Here is a 20,768-nt window from a genome sequence, read left to right as displayed (position 1 = left end):
ACGTTGACTGAGTTCATTGGAGAAATGAAACAATGGGGATTTTATGGACATATTACAGTTCTGTAGCTTTGTTTAGATTGAGTTGTAGTTTCTGAGGCTTCCCACGTGGTGGCACCAAATATCCACACCAGATTTTGTAACACGTGAATGGGTTTTTGTACACAAATGGTCAAAAGAGGTCATAGCAAGCAATGCTGGCTTATCAGGACTCTGTGCCACAGTGGACTTCATTAGTGATGCCCAGAAAGGAAAGCCAAGTGCTTTATGGTGCCATTTTGATCAGGCTTTCAGAGATGCATGGATGAAGGAAGCGCAGGGAGGATTCACCTAGGCAGGTGCTTTTCAGGCTATTTGATATGGTGACTAGCAATTATACATTTCACAGTGCACCAAGGATTCAGCAAAGATTATTCTTGAGATTTACGGCAGAGAACAGTGTATTTAACAGAAGAGTAAACACTATATGAAAACATCAATGACAGCATGCATTAAAAAGTTATTTTTTGTTTTATTTTCAAAATTATTGTGAATTGTGCTACACAAAATTATACAAACATTCATTCATTCAAAACATTTTCCATTGGTAACATATGTTTGCATGATTTCCCCTCTTTTAACAAGTTATTTGAAAGTTATTTGAAAGCAATTAAAGGGTTCATAAAATTAAAAACATTATATACACACACACACCATACAAATTGGACCATAGAGCATTAAAAGCCTATCCTAATATCCCAATCATTTTCTAAAAGCCTGATGGAATAAAATAATTTAACTTGATGGCAGAAGGAGGAGAGCAAAGATGGAGCCATGCTGGCCTCTCTAGAGAAGGACATCCAAAGTCTGGAAGCAATCACTCAGAAAATCTCCTCCCTTATTCCCACCAAACCAGAGATGATAGTAGAATGTGTCTCTAGGCAATCTTAAAGCTCTAATGAGTTCATATATGGCCCTTCAAATAATCTGGACCCAACGTAGCAATTAATAGGCTTTTTTGTTTACAGCAGCCAAATTTATACTAGTTGCACATTGGAGGTGCTACTTATTAAGGGATGTTTGAGGGGGGGGGGGAGGTGGAGAATTGCTTATCTATACAAATCAGAGGCACTTTGCACCTCATTCCAAGATTAATTCCTTGGGGAAAATAACTAGAAAGGGACACTAAAAAGAAAATGTGTAAAAAGGTTTGCTAAACTCTAGCTATTTATGGGTTTATGGTTTGTAATATATTATGTGTTGTCATTTTAATAAATGCGACTCGGAAAATATGAAATACCGTACAACCTCTGTATCCACAGTGAATACCTTTCCAGATTTTGCATAGATACACGAAACATACTAGTAGACATACAGATATAACAAATGCTATTTGATATAAAGGCTTTGTGACCCCAAAATACCATATAGACCAAGATCTATTGGAAATTCCCAGTGTCAAGACCTTGTGTCTAACAGCAACCAGACACAGAGCCTTCACAGCAGTGGCACCATCACTCTGGAATACTCTGCTACCTGAAGTCCGTGCCTTGCGGGATTTATCAGCTTTCCGCAGGGCATGTAAGACATATCTATTTCAACGGGCCTTTGATCTCTGATTGTTTTTAAATTGTTTACATTGTTTTTAAATTGTGTTCGATTTTAGCCTATTCTTGTAAGCCGCTCCGAGCCCCAGGGGAGTGGCGGCATATAAGTTAAAATAATAAATAAATAAATAAATAAATAAATAAATATTGTCAAGCTGGAGGACCTAGAAAATGCCTAGAGATGAGATACTTTGTTGGAGGTGGGTCTTCAAAAAAGTAATAATTTAAACAAAACTGCAATGAAGTTATTTTCAAATAATGATGGAAAAGATCTGTATAAATGAATATGTATTTAATCAGATGCCTAATATGAAAAATTATAACTATAGCTATGTTGGGTCCAGATTATTTGAAGGGCCATATATGAAAAATTATAACTAATGGAGTATGTGCAGTTTTTGAATCCCTGTTTTTTTCTTTGTTTTTCATGAAAGAAAAATCCTGTCCATTTGACTAAGGGGACTTCCAAGAAGTGGGCTTTCCCAGGGGTTGTCCACATGCCAGTGAGGTGGAGTTTTTCTTCATTTTTAAGGCTTTTAGGGGGAGGGTTGGGGAGGGCATGAGTGACCTCCTCAATTCTCCGGGTTTTTGGAAGTTCAAAGAACGGAGATGGGCTGTGCGGACTGACCCCAGGACTACGGAACCAGCCCCATGGGTCAGTCCCCACTAGCTCTATACTCCATTAGACCCAGGCCTTTCAGGAAGACCCAGGTCTAATGGAGTATCAAAATAATTTGGAACAAAGCAGGGTTTACCTGCTTTGTTTCGAATTACTTTGTTTTTACCTGAAGCAGTGTTTGGGCACCTGAGGTAAAAATCGACAGGGCTCGCATTTTGGGCTCTGTCTGGAAGGGCCCTAAGAAGACAGGACACTTTATTTTAGACTAGGCATCATGCAGCATTACAGATAGCCTTTGTACAGATGTTTTTTGTATAATGTCAAAAATGAAAAATTAAATAAAAGAATAAAACCTTCTCTTGCTTGAATGAAAGGAATAAGATGAAACAAATGCAAAAACTATACAGACTCTAACCTCAAAACAACACCCCTGACTCTCTGTGAATGATGGGATTTGTAATCCAATACATCTGGAGGTTGTCAGGTTGATAAGAGCTGCTTTAGAAGAGAAGACATTGCCTAGCCAATATATGTTATTTCACAATATTGAAAGTTTAGAACTAGAGATGGGGATAATATTAAAATACTGGTGAAGTCTGCTAACATCTACAAACTTATTTGTTTGAGCATTAAAATAAGAATATTTTTGAAATATTTCACTTCTGACATGTTTATGAGAACATTTTTGCTGGCAGACTTGCTGATTTAGTATGCCATTTAGCCACATGCTCCCATCTATTCTCTATCTGCTCCATGCTATCAAGTTCTCAAGAGCTGTCACTTTTATGTAGCCATTTTCGGATCAGGAAGTGTTCTCTGTGGAATCTGAGCACAGGTCTAAAAGCTTTAAAAAGTGCCTTCTGTAAACTGACTTCTCTGGTGTCAGGCAGTTTCCTGCCTATTACAATAATAGAGCTAAGAGCCATTACCTTGGCAAAAGGAGATCTTTGAATTAGGCAGACTAGCTATTAATGGAGATAAATAATTTTTGGCTATTGCTTGGAGTCAAAATTGGAGTGGGGGGAATTGGGAACAGTGAATTAGTTTCAGTTTTCAACAAAATCCAGATAGTCTGCAGATTTTTTTCTCAGTCTTTATCAATGGCAACTACACACAATAGCAGTGTAGCCTGTGTCTGAACTATAGAAAGTTACATATATTCCAGTCCACCATCACTCAGATCCACAGTATGATACTCCAAATGGTAGCTAGCTCTATGGAAGGAAAGCTAATATAGAATAGAATAACTTTATTGTCATTGTGCATTTTACAACAAAATTAAATGCTTTCCCCAGGACACACCACAAAAACAACACACCCATCACTCCTTGCTCCAACTACCACCACAAAGCCCTAATGCCACATCAGTGCAAAACTATGGATTTTAGTATAGTTACATCTCTAAGATAAAAGCTATCTCTCAGTCTGCTTGCCCTCGTCAAGTGACAAAATAGGTTGTTGTGACAAGATGTTATGAAAGGAAGATGCACAAATGTGGAATCCATCTAAAAGACCAGTTAAAATGCATGTCTCGTATAAAAATAAGATCTCATTGAGAGTAGAATTTGTACCTAGGTAAATAGGGAACATTTTGAGACTTATTCAGATTATGACTCCATTTAGCCCAATGTTTTGTACCACAATTGGGGAACAACATGTGGTCCTCCAGATAGAGTTAAACTGCAGGTCCTCCCAGGTGGACATTAGTGAGAAATGATGGATGCGAAAGGATTGTGCCCAATCTTGAAGTGTGAGAAAAAACAAGTATTAAATACTTATTATTATTATTATTATTATTATTATTATTATTATTATGCTCCCGTGAATTCCCAACTGTATTGTGTGTCACGTTGACAGGGCTCTGCCTTATTTAGGTAGAGATGAAGCAAACTCCCAGTTTTATCAAACTGTTTAATTAAAACAGCACTTACTTGCTGGCTGTTTTAATAGACCAAAATATAAAACATAAAGATAGCACTCAGCCACAGAATAAACAAAAACCGATAGCAAAAGCTACACTGTAGTCAAAGGGTCCAGTCCAGTGGTCAAATGCAGAGAGTTCAATAAACAAAGTCCAGGGATCAAGAGTTTATACCGTAGTCAAAATCCAGTCCAAAGGTTCAAGATTCCAGGGTTTCAAGATTACAGGAGACAGGTCAGGATACCGAAAATCCATGAGACCTGGGAAAAAAACGGCAGCATCCACTACCAAAATATGACAATACTTTTCTCTCAAAGATCACTGCCAAGGCTCACTCCTTATATCCACAAATAGCCAGCTGCAACCTATCTCTTGCATACCTCCACCCTTAATTGCTTTCACCCATGAACTCTTACTTACAGATTACTAAACCCTTTAGAACTAATACTTACATTAACCCTTCCATCACCAAGCACCATCAACTGCAGAACATATGACATTGTGATTTCTGACTCGTAGTTGTTCTCCATGATCTCAGCCAACAAGGTCTTTCCATCATCTGCTCCTTGAGATCATTTTAACAGGATACATTGAATGGGGGAAATTTTTGAGACTATAGTTCACCTATCCTGACAGCTGTCTCAGTGGTGACCAGCCTAAAACACAACCGAAATGGCTCACAACAGAAATCAGGATGTGATTTTACATTGTTTTCTCCTGGCATCTAATAATGCTGCCCCTACATATGTGTGGAGTGCATTCTGTACTCTTTACTTTTGCGTGAAGGGCTTCTGAACAGATCAGCTGTGTGCACTCATTCTTTTTTAGGATTAGTCATAGGGTTAGATTATGATTAGAATTAGGATCAGGCTCCATTATCGGGATCTAAACCATTCCTTGTTGCTTTCCCCTGGTACCTTGTATGTTGCTTCCACATACGTGTAGAGTGCATTATATACTCTCTTTATTGTTGCATGAATGGTTTGCCAATGGATCATTTAGATCTGTGGTTGTCAATCTGTGGGTCTCCAGATGTTTTGGCTTTCAACTTCCAGAAATCCTAACAGCTGGTAAACTGGCTGGGATTTCTGAGAGTTGTAGGCCAAAACACCTGGGGACCCACAGGTTGAGAACCACTGCTCTAGAGCCACTCATGCTCTTCTAACCAACTTGTGGTGCGCTTGAAGTTATTGAACCTAGAATATAAGAATGACTACAAATGGTTTACATTTCCAAAAAAGGAGTGTGGAATGTATTCTTAATTCTGCACTGAAGAAAATTTAAAAAACTGCAATCTTGAACTTATGTAAGAGTAGGTTTCTCTGATTGTCTATTACTTCTCCTCATCTCAACCATTCACTTAGTCAACTGAGCCAATCCTGTGTCTGTACACCTTTTAAAACCCCATGTGATTTGTATTTACATATATAATGCTTCAGATTGGATACACCATTGTCAAAGGAAGATTGTAGATATTAATTGCATGAATATATTACCTCAATTAAGAACGAAACAGAACCAAAAATGAGCTCAATCAGGAGGTCAGAGGAAGGCGTATCATGGTATTTAATAGGGTTAATTACAGTGTGAATAGGCACTCAGAATTTGATTTAGTTTTCCCTTCCTTGATTCTGTTATGATATCAGATAAGTTCAGTGTCTGCTATATTGCTGTAGTGCTCATGGCCTTGCCCAAATTAGTGTACAGTGGGTTCTCACTATCAGCTAGGGTATAATTCCAAAATTCTCACCATAGATACCACAAACAACAACCAATAACAAATTCAGTTTATCATCATCATTGGACGGACCGGTGCAATAATAATTTAAGGGATTGGCTAGTAACTAAAGCACATATGTCCTATGGCAGCAATAAGGATATGAACAATGGTAAGGTGCAAGGTCATGCTTTTGGGTCTTAGCTGGGGCCAGCTATCTATGGAATTGTCTACTCAAAAGCACAGAGGAACATCCACATCTTTAATGCTTGTGGAAAGTGGGTAGGGAGGGTGCTAGCCTGATCTCCCTGGGGAGAGAATTCCAAGAAGACCCTCTCCCTTCTCCTCACCAATCATGCATGAGACGGGCGTAGAATCGAGAGAAGAGCCTCCCCAGAGGATCTTAGAAATTGCACAGATTCGTAGAGGAAGATGCGGTCACAAAGATAAGCAGGTCTTGAACTGTTTAGAGCTTTATAGGTAATGACCTGCACCTTGAATTGGGACCGGAAACTTATTGGCAGCCAGTGGAGCTGTTTAAACGGGGGGTGGGGGGTGGGGTGTGTTTTACCGCTCCCTGTAGTTTGCTCCAGTTATTAACCTGGCCGCCAACCTTTGCACCAGCTGCAGTTTTTGGGCCGTCTTCAAGGGCAGTCATAGCTTTGGTTCAAAAATTAATGGGATTTGAATTCGACTATAAAAAATTTCAGGCAGGAGGAAGAAGAAGACAGCTGAAAAGTAAAATACAACTAACTGTCGATTTAACAACTAGCAGGAGACGCTAGCTATAGGTGATGAGCAAAATGTTCACAATTTTGTGTTAATCAAAATGCATTAGCACTTCTTGCCATATTTAACATTCTTTAATTCAAGGCCACAAAGGGTAAAGAACACATAATTTTATGAAGCAAAAATGTTGCTATGGCAGCAGAAACAGGAAAGAAAGAAGTTGAGATTTCGGCTTTATTTCTAAGAAGTTGTATTCATTTTTAAAAATCTGCTTTATTCGAGGCTACGTGTATTTTAGGGAAGCAGGGATAGTTCATTGTTTGATTTCTATGAAGAGTTTAAAGAAGATTTCAAAAGCTTTTCTTCCCATGCATGTGAGCTGGGATGCAGTCGCCTTTGGAATGCAAAGATGACAAATGGCATCCTGTATATACACAAACTCATAGTTGAATGATGTTTTATTTCAACATTTATCCGTTTCTTGAAAGTTAACTTTATTTACATGTAGTTTAAAAAAAGGTGTGGGCAAAGGGGGTGTTGAATGGGGAGAGGGGAGAGGAAGTCTGAAAAGTATATCTCTGTGGATCTACATTTCATGTAGGCGGAGCTTCGGGGAGTGTAAAAAAAGAAGGGTAAAAGAGTAGTAATAGAAAGGGGAAGGGGGGGGGGGTTGGACATCTTCCAATCTTCTTCTTCATGGTTAATTTATAGTCATAAAACCTTTTTCTTTAAGTAAAATGTTTCTCCTTTTCCTTTCTCCCATTTTATTGGGACAGTTTTCTTCTATATGGATGGAATTATAATATCACAATCCTTTTCTCTGAATTCATATATTCTTTGACTGGTTGCCAATCCATTATTTTCGTAGGTTTTCCTAAGTTCTTTGTCAAAAGAGTTAATTTATCCATGTCCATGATTTCCATAATTTTGATTAGCCAGTGTTCTTTTGTAGGTATTTCTTTAACTTCCAGCTTCTTGCATATACAATTCTTGCCTCTGTTGTTATATAGTTGAAAAGAATGTCCATTATTCCTAATAAAAATATTCTGGTTTCATTTGTATTTTAATCTTAAGTATCTTCTGCGTTGTTTCCTGAATCTCTTTCCAATATATCTTTGCTTTTTCACATGTCCACCACATGTGATAGAATGTACCTTTTTGAATTCCACATTTCCAACATTTGTTCTGCATAATTTTGTAAATTTATTTCCTAATTCCTCCATCTCTTGATTGGAACCATTATATGGGGGCTAATTCCCCCCATGTCTGAAATTTAGAAATACTCAGAATTCAAAAGACAAAGTGCAATGCCTTTGGAGTTACACCTTAACTGTGTGCGGGGGGACATTTTGGTAGATCAATACATATAGGGTTATAGTATTTATCGAAGGGAAGCAGATGATTGGCATTCTATTTACTGATGCTAATTTCTAAATTTCAAACACACAGGAGAAACATGTGACTTGCATGACATTTTTGTACAGCAACACCTATAACCCATTATTATTACCTATGCTGGCTAAAACAAATAGGGTATGTAGTCCCAAAATTATAATTGGGAGGCCTGCAGTTGTCCACTGATGGCATAGAGAGATAGTGCTTAGAGTCATTACTTAGTAGTTTATAGATTAGTAAATACTGTACAGGTGAGCATGTTACTTTTTCAGATCACTAGGTATCATTTAGATAAGCCCAGAAGCGGAAGAAAATATTTCAGGTCGATTTTCTGGTTGTACCTGTTGTGTCAGGATACATTGTCTTTCTTTATTTTTTTTTCCCATGAAAAATAAGATGTCAGTGTTTACAATTTGATTAGATACCCTATGCTGTGATTGTGTCTCATCTATTTGGTCTCTCACTGCAATGAATCTTTATGACAATAAATGTGCATCCGAACGGAATCCTTGTGGAAATAATAGTTTGTTTCCTGAAGAAAACACACTGTATATAACATCAAATAAATGTAAGGAATATATGTCTCGAAAGGGTTGTCAGGGATGTAGATCTCACAGGTGGGAAGCCAGCAATGTTGACTTGGAAACAGTATTTTCTTTATACATTTGAAACATTTTGGAGTTGATATAGTTTTGATTCCTGTGGTAGGTTGTTTTCCTCCTAGGTTCATTCTCCTGATACCTCCTTTTCTTGAGAGTGAGTGGCCATGGTGACTGGTGAATTCTGGAAGTTGTCATTCAAAAAAGTAACCTTTCCAAGTTCTGTGTTCTCTGCATCCATCTCACAAGCAATGCTGTGGAGCAGTGGCATCAATAGAGGGGTGGAATACTCAATTTCCATAGACTAGTGACTGGACCTTTCTTTGACAGCATCTGTATTGGCTCCTTAAACTGAGAAGTGCATTGTGTTCCAGACTGCCCCTAGATCTGTACTCACATAAACCAGGTCATAACTTCTGTGATGGGCCGTTGCTATCAAAATGGTCCAGTTGGATTGAGACTACATTGCTAGGCCATCGTCTTGTCCACATCACCACCTATTTTCCTCACTGGTCATGGAACTACCTGTAATTACCTGGCCATCGCCTATTGTGTCTCATAAGGTCATAATGGGGCACCCATGAAATCAACAAGATGGAGACAAAGTGCCTCTTCTTTCTTGATGATTGTGTCCTACCCCTTTCTGACCTCAGCAGATGTGACCACAATAAACAGATGCTCACTTGGAGCTCCATGGCCACTGAGGGGAGGCTCGTGACATGCAGACAAAGAGAGCACCCAGTAAGGTTGATATGATCTTAGCCTAACTGGACTATTTGGATAGCAACATCCCACCCAGAGGGTTCAGTCCAGTTCATATGACCACCATCATGGTCAACAAAGAGATTACCCATCCCCTTCTGTGTGTTGATCATTGGTTATTGCAGAGCAAAAATGGGTTAAGGGCTCATAACTCCAAGAACTTACTGGAAATCCCTGTGCATTGTGTTAACACCAGATATCATAGTGATTATGGTTTTCCTCCTTATAGATGGACCCTGCGTTGTCGTTGCTTGTATATGTTTCTCAGAAACAACCATATAAGGCCAACTTTATTGCATTTTAAAGCACTGTTATGACATTTGTATAGAAACTTAAGATTCAGTTGTTCAATATTGATATAAAATAGCATTAATTCAACAGTCCAACTCTAGTTTGGGCTACCAGTAGAATGTACGTCTTAGATCAATATTTGTCCTATATTTAGAACAAACGTCTAAATGGGACAAACTAATTTCATGTCAGTTGGTCAAGGATTTCCCAGGAATATTTCCTTTCTTTATTTTAATTCCTATTATAATTTATACATTTTCTTATTGAGTTAAGAAACCACTGAAATATGGGCCAGTTTCTCTGGTTTTTCTACCCAATCTGTTTAGGACCTTAAAAAATAAACTCTGGTACAGTGGGCTGTCTTGTCTACCATGCAGAAATAACTAGAGTGCAGAAGGGAACACTTTGAAATAACTAGAATGCAGAAGGTACAGTTTTCAAAGGCCCAAATGTCTTTGAACTGCACAGGTCTTTTTTTCAGTGGAATCTTTAAAAAGTCCCCAAATTAGGTACTAGATCCAAATGACTGGTTTCCTTGTGACTCTTGTTTGGTTTCTTTGAAAATCCTTCCTTTTATGCATGCTGTTCTGGCTTTCTGTTGTCATGGGAGTACAGTAGGCAAATATGAAAGTCCTAGCATAGAGAAGACAAAAAATGGAGACAAATTTTGTCATAGACTCTGATGTCCTCATGCTTCAAAGCAAGAAGCCTGATCCCTAGCCCTTTTGAGTATAGTCATTGGGAGTTGTGGAAGAAGCCACGTTGGGGAAAGCTGTAGCTGAGTAGCAGAGTGTATGTTTTGGGTGTAAAAAGTTTCACATTTGGACCCTGGCATCTCCAGATAGGACCAACCACTGGTTGAACCTGTGCCAGTAAGCTTAGATCAAAAGAGGGAATCCCGGGCCCTACAAGCAAATATTGCCCTCTTTTGGTTACTGTTCACCCACCTTCCACAGAAGTTCATGCCCCTTCCCCATGATGCCATAATTCATGTGTTTTTCAAATTCTAAAATATTCAATTACTTGTTAAGCTAAAATAGTCTGGATCCTTTTGGCCTTTGTCTGTGCCCATGACTAGGATGTAGTCCCCTAAGAAGCTCTCTGAATTGAACCCAACCCTCCAGGTGAAAAGCAAAATCCACCCATTCTATTGAATTAGATAGCTCACTGAGAGCCAGTTTCCTAGCTTCATGAACATGTCAAGTTGATTGACACCTGAATCTTTTATTGACTTCAATCAATTTCTCCAACTTTACTCTATATTGAGGTTTTTCTTAATTCAGGCCATCATGGTTCTCTGTCCAGGAGATAGAAAGTTTTGCAGATTCCTGAGTGGGATGATGGAGATGGATGGGGTATATAATGCAGGATAGTTTCTCTGAAAGAGCCCAATAAGGAATAAGTGCATTCATTTCTGTCCTTGCATGGCTTAGTTTGAAGTCTGCTGATAAGAATGATTAGAGGAATTTTGCATATGTTTGAGAACAGAAAAGAAAAAAGAGTAGTCCAGATCCGTGAATGGTAAGACCGCAGCCATCCAGGACTTGATCCTGGATGAGAGGGCGGATCTGGCATGCATTACCGAGACCTGGTTGGACGAGGTGGGAGGTGTAAACCTTTCCCAGCTGTGTCCTCCAGGTTTCGGAGTGCATCAACAGGCCAGACAAGGGGGGCGGGGAGGAGGGGTCGCAGTGGTCTTCCGGCAAACCATCGCCGTGACCAGATGCGTTGTCCCGCAAGCGTCTGGGTTTGAATGTGTCCACCTGAAGGTGGGGAGCCGTGACAGTGTGGGGTTCCTGCTGGTATATCGCCCACCCCGAGATCCAGCAGCTTCCCTGGCTGAGTTAGCGGAGGTGGTCTCTAATTCGGCATTGGTCTCCCAGCGCCTTGTGGTGCTGGGAGACTTTAACATCCACGCCGAGACCACTTTATCTGGCGCAGCTCAGGATTTTATGGCCACCATGACGGCCATAGGACTGTCACAGATAATATCTGGCCCCACGCATCATGCTGGGCACACTCTTGACCTCGTCTTTGTGGCGGACGACGAATTGATCAGAGTGGAAGATCAAAACATCCTTCCAGTGTCATGGTCTGACCATCATCTGATCACATTTAGACTTACTGCGACCCTAAACCCTCCCAGGGGTGGAGGACAAATTAAGATGGTCCGCCCTAGGAGACTGATGGATCCGGACGGATTCCTGAGGAATCTTAGGGTTCTTCCTGCCTTGGAGCCTGGCGATTCTATCGACGCCTTAGTAACTCTCTACAACGGGGAGATGGCCAGGGCGTTAGATATGATCGCACCCGAACGCCCCATCTCGTTGCGTCGTGACAGGCCATCCCCTTGGTTCACCGAGGAGTTGGCCGTGATGAAGCATACGAGAAGGGGGCTAGAGCGCAAATGGAGGAAATCTCGAGACGTGTCTGACCGAACACGGGCTAGAGCCTCCCTTAAGGCATACTCCGCGGCTATACGGGCGGCCAGGAAGTCATTCACGACCACCCGTATAGCATCTGCAGCAAATAGATCATCGGAGCTGTTTCGGGTCGTGGGTGAGCTCCTCCACCCTCCAGTGGTGGAGGGGCTCCCCGACGACCCCGCAGCTCGGTGTCGCGATTTCGCACACCATTTTGCAGATAAAGTCGCCCAGATACGCCTCGAGCTCGACTCCAATTCCATCGCAGTGCCAGAAGAGGTGACGGAGGCACCTGCTTGTCCGGTTTTATGGGATTCTTTTAGGCTTGTTCTTCCTGAAACCGTTGAGGAGACCCTTGGGGCTGTGAGAGCGACCACCTCATCCTTGGACCCATGCCCATCCTGGCTCATTAAATCAGCCAGAGGGGGGTTGCTTGACTGGTTTGTACCAATTATCAATACATCGTTGGAGCAAGGAATTTTTCCATCTAACCTGAAGCAGGCCGTGGTTCGCCCACTCATCAAAAAAGCTTCCCTTGACTCCTCGGTGTTGAATAATTACAGGCCGATCTCCAACCTCCCCTTTCTGGGAAAGGTGCTGGAGAGGGTGGTCGCCTCTCAGCTTCAGGGTTTCCTAGACGATACCAACTACCTAGATCAGTCACAGTCTGGTTTCAGGCCTGGCCATGGCACCGAGACAGCCTTGGTCGCCTTGGTGGATGACCTCCGCAGAGAGCTAGACAGGGGGAGTGTGACTCTGCTGGTTCTCCTGGACATCTCAGCGGCTTTCGATACCATCGATCATGGTATCCTTCTGGGTCGTCTCTCCGGGATGGGCCTTGGGGGCACGGTTCTGTCGTGGCTCCAGTCCTTCCTGGAGGGACGAACTCAGATGGTGAAGCTGGGAGAGGCCTGCTCTGACCCCTGGCCTTTGACCTGTGGGGTCCCGCAAGGCTCTATTTTGTCTCCCATGCTTTTCAACATCTACATGAAACCGCTGGGAGAGGTCATCCGGGGTTTTGGAGTTGGGTGCCATCTCTACGCAGATGACACACAACTCTACTACTCCTTTCCACCTAATTCCAAGGAGGCTTCTCAGGTGCTAGGTGAGTGCCTGGCCGCTGTGTCGATCTGGATGAGGAAGAACAAGCTGAAGATCAATCCCGACAATACAGAGGTCCTCCTGGTCGATCGTAAACCGAATCGGGGTATAGGGTGGTTACCTGTGTTGGACGGGGTTACACTCCCCCTGAAGCCACAGGTCCGCAGTTTGGGCGTCCTCTTGGATTCCTCGCTTACACTTGAAGCTCAGGTGTCGGCGGTATCCGGGAGGGCCTTTGCGCAACTGAGACTTGTGCGCCAACTGCGACCATACCTCGTGAAGGCTGATCTGGCCGGGGTGGTCCACGCCTTGGTCACCTCTAGAATGGATTACTGCAATGCGCTCTACGTGGGGCTACCCTTGAAGACGGCCCGGAAACTGCAACTGGTCCAACGTGCAGCAGCCAGGATGCTAACCGGAGCCCATTATCAAGAGAGGTCTACCCCTCTGTTTAAGGAGCTCCACTGGCTGCCATTCATCTTCCGGGCCCAATTCAAGGTGCAGGTGCTCACCTATAAAGCCCTGAACGGTTTGGGACCACCCTACCTGCGTGACCGCATCTCCATCTACGAACCCACACGCTCGTTACGGTCATCCGGAGAGGCCCTGCTCGTGATCCCACCCACGTCGCAAGCGCGCTTGGTGGGGACGCGTGACAGGGCCTTTTCCGTGGCGGCCCCCAGACTTTGGAACGCCCTCCCAAAAGATCTCAGACAGGCCCCCACTCTAGCCGTTTTCAAAAGGAATTTAAAAACTTGGCTGTTCCGTTGTGCCTTCCCAAACTAGGAATCCCCATCCCAAGTCCTGGAAGCACTTTAGTACAACAAATGTTGCTGCACATCACACTTTAATCCTACGTTCCTCCTGCCATATCAGCACTTTTAACCCTGTACCCCTTTGCGCCGGCCGAACCAGTTTTAATAGTGTCTTGATGTATGTCATTTGCTGTTTATTTTGCTTAATTGTTTTGATTTGCTTTGTTTACTGTTGTGATATGTTCTCTTTGTATTGTGTTTGTGGCTTCGGCCTGTGTAAGCCGCATCGAGTCCTTCGGGAGATGCTAGCGGGGTACAAATAAAGTTAATAATAATAATAATAATAATAATAATAGTCTGATTTGTATCTTTCAATAATTTTTTGTAATCTACTTTTTGATTTAGTGGCCAGTTAATTAGTAGATCTTGCTGTTTAAATAATTTATGAATTTTGCACAGTCTATTTCTGCCTCAGCCCTCCTGGCTTTTTAGCCCCCTTGTGCTGTGTTTGCACATTTATCCATGTCAGGGTAGAGCAACATGAAACGCCAATCTGCACTAATTACAACAATTGCAGCAAGATGGACAACCTTGTTTTGTTTGGTAGTCCTTCTTGTCTTCCTGCCATTGTACAGTAGAGACCGCACTATGAATCATACTGGATGACAACTCCTGACTGTGGCAGTGAAGATTTGGTCTTTGGTTGAGAAGTGTAAAATGTTGTGGTTGGTATGTGCCCTCCATTGTGACCATCTCTTAGAGTATTCTTTGCAAGATATTTTCAGGAGGTCTGCTGTTTCTGTCCTTTTGGACTCAGAGGCCACGGTGCTCCCAAAGTCATCCAGTGGGTTTCCATGACCGAGCAAAGGTCTTTTCCTGGGCCCCTTAGTCCAACACACAAATCAGTACGTCACACTACACTAAGTACCCTTTCCTAAACTTTCAACCATGGTTGTTAATAAGGAATCATAGCACCATATTTGTGTGGTGTGAAAGGGCCTCAAGACAAGCATCTGTTTCTGGCTGCCAAGACCTCAGTAGACCCCATCAATTTTGACTCCTGTTTAGGATATTTTTCATAGAGGTGGTGGAGCTGGGAAATGACACTAGACATGACAGTGGAGAGATATATGTGTGTAGTAATTCTAGAATCAAAACACCAGTGGCCGATATCCACCTTTGCTTTTGGGGAAGTGGCTTTGGTAGCCACCAACCTTGTATCCTGAAGGCTCCCAATAGTGAAAAAACAAATTTTAGGCCAAATGCTATTTCCATAGCTAGAATGGTAAGAGGAACAGGGGTTGTAAGGCTATAAAAGTATATTTGGGCTTCAAATAACAAGTTGCCCATCTCTGGCTGTAGAATTGCAATAATTAAATAGACTGATTGATTACAAGTTGCCCTCCACACTTGGAGGGACACCAAACCCCTGCAAAAGTGAAAAACCATGAATTAAAAATATTTTTTTAACCTGATAGAACACCTCTCTAGAAATTTCTAACTCTTCCAGGGCAGTTCTATGTCCAGCTTCTACCAGAAGTTAACCACAGAATCATACTGGAAGATGTTCTCTCTAGGAATCTCTAGGCCCTCCAGCATGATTCAGTTATCAATATCTAGTTCAGTGGTTCTCAACCTGTGGGTCCCCTGGTGCTTTGGCCTACAACTCCCAGAAATCCCAGTCTGTTTACCAGCTGCTAGGATTTCTGGGAGTTGAAGGCCAAAACATCTGGGGACCCACAGGTTGAGAACCACAGATCTAGTGGAAGTTGATCATAGAATTGGATTAGAACACTGCTTCTTAAACTGTAAGTCCCAACCGCTTAGCTCAGTGTTGGAGTCCCCAAAAATTTGAATGCCACCCATTACCCAAATCTGAAATGTTTCCAGTAGACTCTGCAGAAAATGCTTCAGCTATACTCCTCAAAAAGGGAAATTGGCCTGTTTAGCAAGCCTTGCAAATGCTAATTTATTATCAGTCAATGTTTGATTTTTTAAATATACCTACATACCCAGGTTGCATAAAGCTTTCTTGGACAGAAAAGGGAACCAAGTAGAAAAACTTTTAAGGAGCCTTGAATTAGAGGACCTGGAGATTCCTAGGGAGAATTGTTTAATCAAATTTGAAAATGATCAAGTCAAAAGTCAAAACAGCAAATGTGAAGGGCTGACAGTATAATAAATCAAGGGATATAAATTCAGTGAAAGTGAAGGAAAATAAAATTACTGACACCAAAGGAAAGATGTATTGTCGAAGACTTTCATGGCCGGAATCACTGGGTTGTTGTAGTTTTTTCAGGCTATATGACCATGTTCTAGAAGCATTCTCTCCTGACATGTCACCTGCATCTATGGCAGGCATCCTCAGAGGTTGTGAGGTCTCTGAGGATGCCTGTCAGAGATGCAGGCAAAACGTCAGGAGAGAATGCTTCTAGAACATGGCCATATAGCCCGAAAAACCTACAACAACCCAAAGGAAAGATGTTCCCTGAAAAGCTTTTTTAAATGAGAGAAAATACATTCAGTGATCATTCACAGAAATTCACCTACGAGATCAGTTAAATTCACTGATTAGCTTATTTTAAACCATGCAAAACACATTTAGTGAAAATCAAGGAAATAAATTCACTAAAAACTACAAGAAATAATGATCACAACCTGTGCAAATAGGGGGAAGAAGGCAATCTGTAATGGTTATTAGCAGAAGTATTTTGAAATAACCTGTTGATAAATTAATGCTGGTGAATTGGTACATTCGTTCAAATTTAAATGCAAAAGAACTGCCACTTCAAATTAGTTTTCTTAATTGATACTAGTTGGATGTTGTGTTTAATCTTCTAAAACATTCTTTTAAATTAGCTGTGGTATATAAGTTGCTCTTGTTGGAGCATTCAAGGAATTAATGTATATGTGTCAACTGTAAAATAAGATGCTTGAAGCTGATTGGTTGGGCTATGCCTGGATAGATGGCTAGTCCTGGAACTTTTGGTTACTGTTACATTTTTGTTCAGGCTTGAGCTATGCATGTGTTCAGAGAGAGACCGTTTGAAGAGAGAAGCAGAGAGAGGTAGAGTTTGAAGTGTGCTCTTCCTCCATGGAGCTGCTGAAGGAATTTATCCACATGGACAGAAAAAGAGAATTTTAAATCTCTCACAAAAGGACATTATTTGAGTTGATGCAACTGATCACATTGTGCATATGTTGTTACTTGTTGAAATCATATTATGTAAAACTCTGACACCACTTTCCTTTCTTAACTGACAATCTCCAACCATCAATTATATACAACCACTGACTAATAAAACTTACTTTTGTGTGTGTGTCAGAAGCGACTTGAGAAATTGCAAGTCGCTTCTGGTGTCAGAGAATTGGCAGGCTGCAAAGACGTTGCCCGGGGATGCCTGGATGTTTTACCATCCTTGTGCGAGGCTTCTCTCATGTTCCCGCATGGGGAGCTGGAGCTGACAGAGGGAGCTCAACCCACTCTCCCTGTCAGTCTTCAGTCCTACCGGCACAAGTGTTTAATCCATTGCACCACCGAGGACTCCATTAAATTTACTTATATGCAAGCATATTGTACAGAAAAGAAGAGGTTCCTTATACTGTAGATAATAATAAGTAGTTAAGTGTAGCTAAATCTCAAAGACAGACTGTTTCTGTCAAAAGAGCCAGCAATTTCAAGACATTCCTTAAGAATGTACCTTACACAACTGTGCCTTGCTTGAAAAACATACATATGTTTAAGAAAGTAATGTCTGATAATTTTACTATCTTTCTCCTTGATTTGCTTATAAGTTGCAACAGTGAGATCTGAAGTAGATAATTCAAGCAAAATTATGACTCAGTAATCTTGAAATGCATCAGTGCCCTTCATCTACCACTCTGTGTTTTGAAACAACTCAGATGTACCAGAAATTATTTATTTATTTATTTATTTATTTCCTGCTTTTCTCCAATGGGTAGGATTCAAAATGGTGAATAATGGTTAAAACAGCAGGAATTACATGACACAAAAAGCACAACAACGTAACAGAAATGATAGCAACCTTGATTCTACCGGCTATCTTAAAGTTTGTTTGGGCGGTAACTTCAGAGCTGTGGTGTAATGTAAAATAAACCACGTGTAGTTCATGTTTGATCAGCCTACACACTCTCTTGCCAGAGAAAGAAAATAGGCCAAACAATAAAGAACAAGTAGTTTACTCTTCATAGTTCAGAAGTGTAAGCATCAGGGCCAACAAACACTAATAGTCAAATCACCTGGCTAACATTGAGTAATCTACAGCCAGGGGGAGTAGCTGTAAATGTATTATTTATTTATTTATTTCACAGTTTTCTATACCGAGCTCCTCAACCTCATTGAGGGACTCAGCCCGGTTTCCAGCCATAAAAAACATATACACTCATTAAAATATCATATATCACAATTACAAAAACAACTTTAAAAACACTATATATAAAACTACAGTGGTCAGTCGTCCTATTAAGATGGATCTAAAGAAGCACAAGCTCTCATGATGATGAGAGAATAGAGTTGTTGTGTCTGTTGGAGATGAAGCTACAAAGAGATGGAAGGATTGGTGAAGAAAACCAGAGGGAGTCTTTTGCCATCTACACACACTCTAGAAAACACACACTTTCTGGGGTGGGTGTCCAGGTGTTCTTCCAGGACTTTCTGGGAGAACACCAGGACACCATAACCCCCTCCCTAAAAGACTCCCAAAACAGAGTAAAAAAACAGAGGAACTCACCCGGCCTCCAAGAGATGGCTGCTGGAGCTCTCCTAACGCTTACAAATGATGTGTCAGGAGATAGAGGGGGCAGGAGCGAATTTCCTTCCTCTCCCGCCCCCTTTCTCCTGGCGTGTCATTTGTATGTGTTTTTTTAAACTCTGTTTTGGGAGGCTTTAGGAGAGGGGGTTGATATTCCCATAGTTTTCCAGGCTAATTTTCCAGGCTAAGTATTCTGCAGTCAAGAAAGACACTGGAAATAGTGGATGTATCCTGCGCCTTCCAAGAAGGCGCAAAATAAACTCAGTATCAAATGAATTCACCGCAAACCAGGACTTTCCTGGTTTGTGTCAAATTAATTTGGGTTTGTCCAGGATGTTGTCTGGACAGCCCCTTTTTTATTGTGGAAGTTTATTGTGGCGATCTGATTACTGGCTATATTGGCCGTAACATTCTGAGACTTGTAGTCTAGGACTGGACACTATGCTAGTGGGGGGGGGGGCACACCCAAAATGTTGAATATATAATACAACTGCCATACTTGCAAGACCAGTACACAGAATTTTCTCTGCCCTCCAGTGAATTTTATGGTATGCCTCACCTTGAAGGTACCATAGAGTCAATGTGGCAAACTTCTAGACGTTATGGTCCCAAATTGTTTGGGCTGTAACTTTTAGGAATTTTCTAGGTCCTCCAAGGCAACTATATGATAAGTTCTGGCAATTTCAATAATATTCACTATTATTCACAATTTCCTGTTTTCATAGTAGTTTAAGGCACATATCCACCATCGATATGGGTGGTTGTCCTATTCTTTCTGAGAGGTTGTTATTGTTCAGTTACACACAGAGTCCTCTCTCTGACCTTTGACAATTATGCAAAGATGGTACAAGTTTCACAGTAGGTTGAATTAACTGTGAGATCCATTGTAATTGCAATATGTTAAAAGTATGTAAATGTGTTCCCCCCCCCCCCTCGCCGAGTAATAATTCGGAAATCTGACCCAGTATGCTGAATGCATTGAATTATTTTCTTAGTGGGCTGTAAGCACTGCATAGACATTCAATGTCTGGATTCAGTAATACGTTACTGTCTTCAAATTTGCAAAGTACAGTTGGAAAGCTGTAACTAAATTGCATACTAATTCTGCATGTAAAGGAATTGTCTCAGCTTTGTTGCTCTATAGTTCAAACTATGTTCTTTGCATTAGATGCCAGCTGAATGATGATGTTCTGGTTTAGATGAGTGGCCTTTCACATTACGTCATTATAGTACCGTCATGCCACTTGAGTTGCCATGGCTTCATCCTGCAGAGAGCCTTAATGTTCTTAGTTTGATGACACACTAGATCTTGAAATATTCCTCCTTAAACTGCACATTCCAGAGTTCTTTAGGATGAGACCATAAGACAGAACCATGATAGTTCAAAAGGACTTATCACACTAATTGTTGGCATTGTGGTTAAAAAGATGGTGTGGAAAGATGTCCTGGCATTTCACACAAATTAACTTTGCAGACCAGAAGTCAAATCATATGTTATTCAGCCCAGTCTTCCTCTTTCTTCTTCTTTCTAGAACTATGCAGCCATGCTGTGGGAGCAAGCTGGCCAACATGCACAGAACTCATCTGGTCAACCTCGCTTTGGGTTCCACCTTTCAGAGGAGAAACTGCATGCCCTTCGAGACGAACAAGTTGGACAGCTAAAGGAATTAATGGACGAAGCTACCAAACCCAAAAGACAGTTTGATATTTTGGATGATAAAGAAGACAAAACCTAAAATACTCCTCTAAATGCCATTAAAAGTTTTATTTTATGGTGCTTCTTATGGCTTTACTTTGGAAGACAGGCTCACTGTCAGAAGACTGAATAAATGACGCTGATGTACGTTCTTTCTGTTTTGTTTCATCCTCCAGGGATATGCACGATGAATATTTAGAAACAGATATGGTCCCATTTATATTAATTATGGCCTACGCATGTGCTTAGAATAACTGAGTAGATGATATTTCTGAAATTTTTTTACTGTCTTAAATTTGTCACATGCTGGAGGGAAGGGGGCAGGGGGCTTACCATATATTCATGTATGCGCTGACAAGTTGGGGGCAGATTTAGGGGCCAAAATTGTGGGTTTTGATATGGCCT

The 20,768-nt window shown here is 41.3% G+C and overlaps 1 protein-coding gene across 1 annotated transcript in view; it reads left to right on the top strand.

Moving 5' to 3' along the window:
* Positions 1 to 20,515, top strand: part of SDHAF3 (succinate dehydrogenase complex assembly factor 3) — a 31,864-nt gene extending 11,349 nt beyond the window's left edge. The window contains exon 3 of the mRNA XM_060782214.2: positions 20,200 to 20,515. Within this exon, the coding sequence (XP_060638197.2) occupies positions 20,200 to 20,403 (204 nt within the window). The 3' untranslated portion in view covers positions 20,404 to 20,515. The remainder of the gene's footprint in view (positions 1 to 20,199) is intronic.
* Positions 20,516 to 20,768: the final 253 nt, after the last annotated feature.

This window comes from Anolis sagrei, chromosome 6, assembly GCF_037176765.1.
Source record: "Anolis sagrei isolate rAnoSag1 chromosome 6, rAnoSag1.mat, whole genome shotgun sequence".
In the NCBI taxonomy this organism is placed as follows: Eukaryota; Metazoa; Chordata; class Lepidosauria; order Squamata; family Dactyloidae; genus Anolis; species Anolis sagrei.
This window is presented reverse-complemented; position numbering and strand designations above follow the sequence as displayed.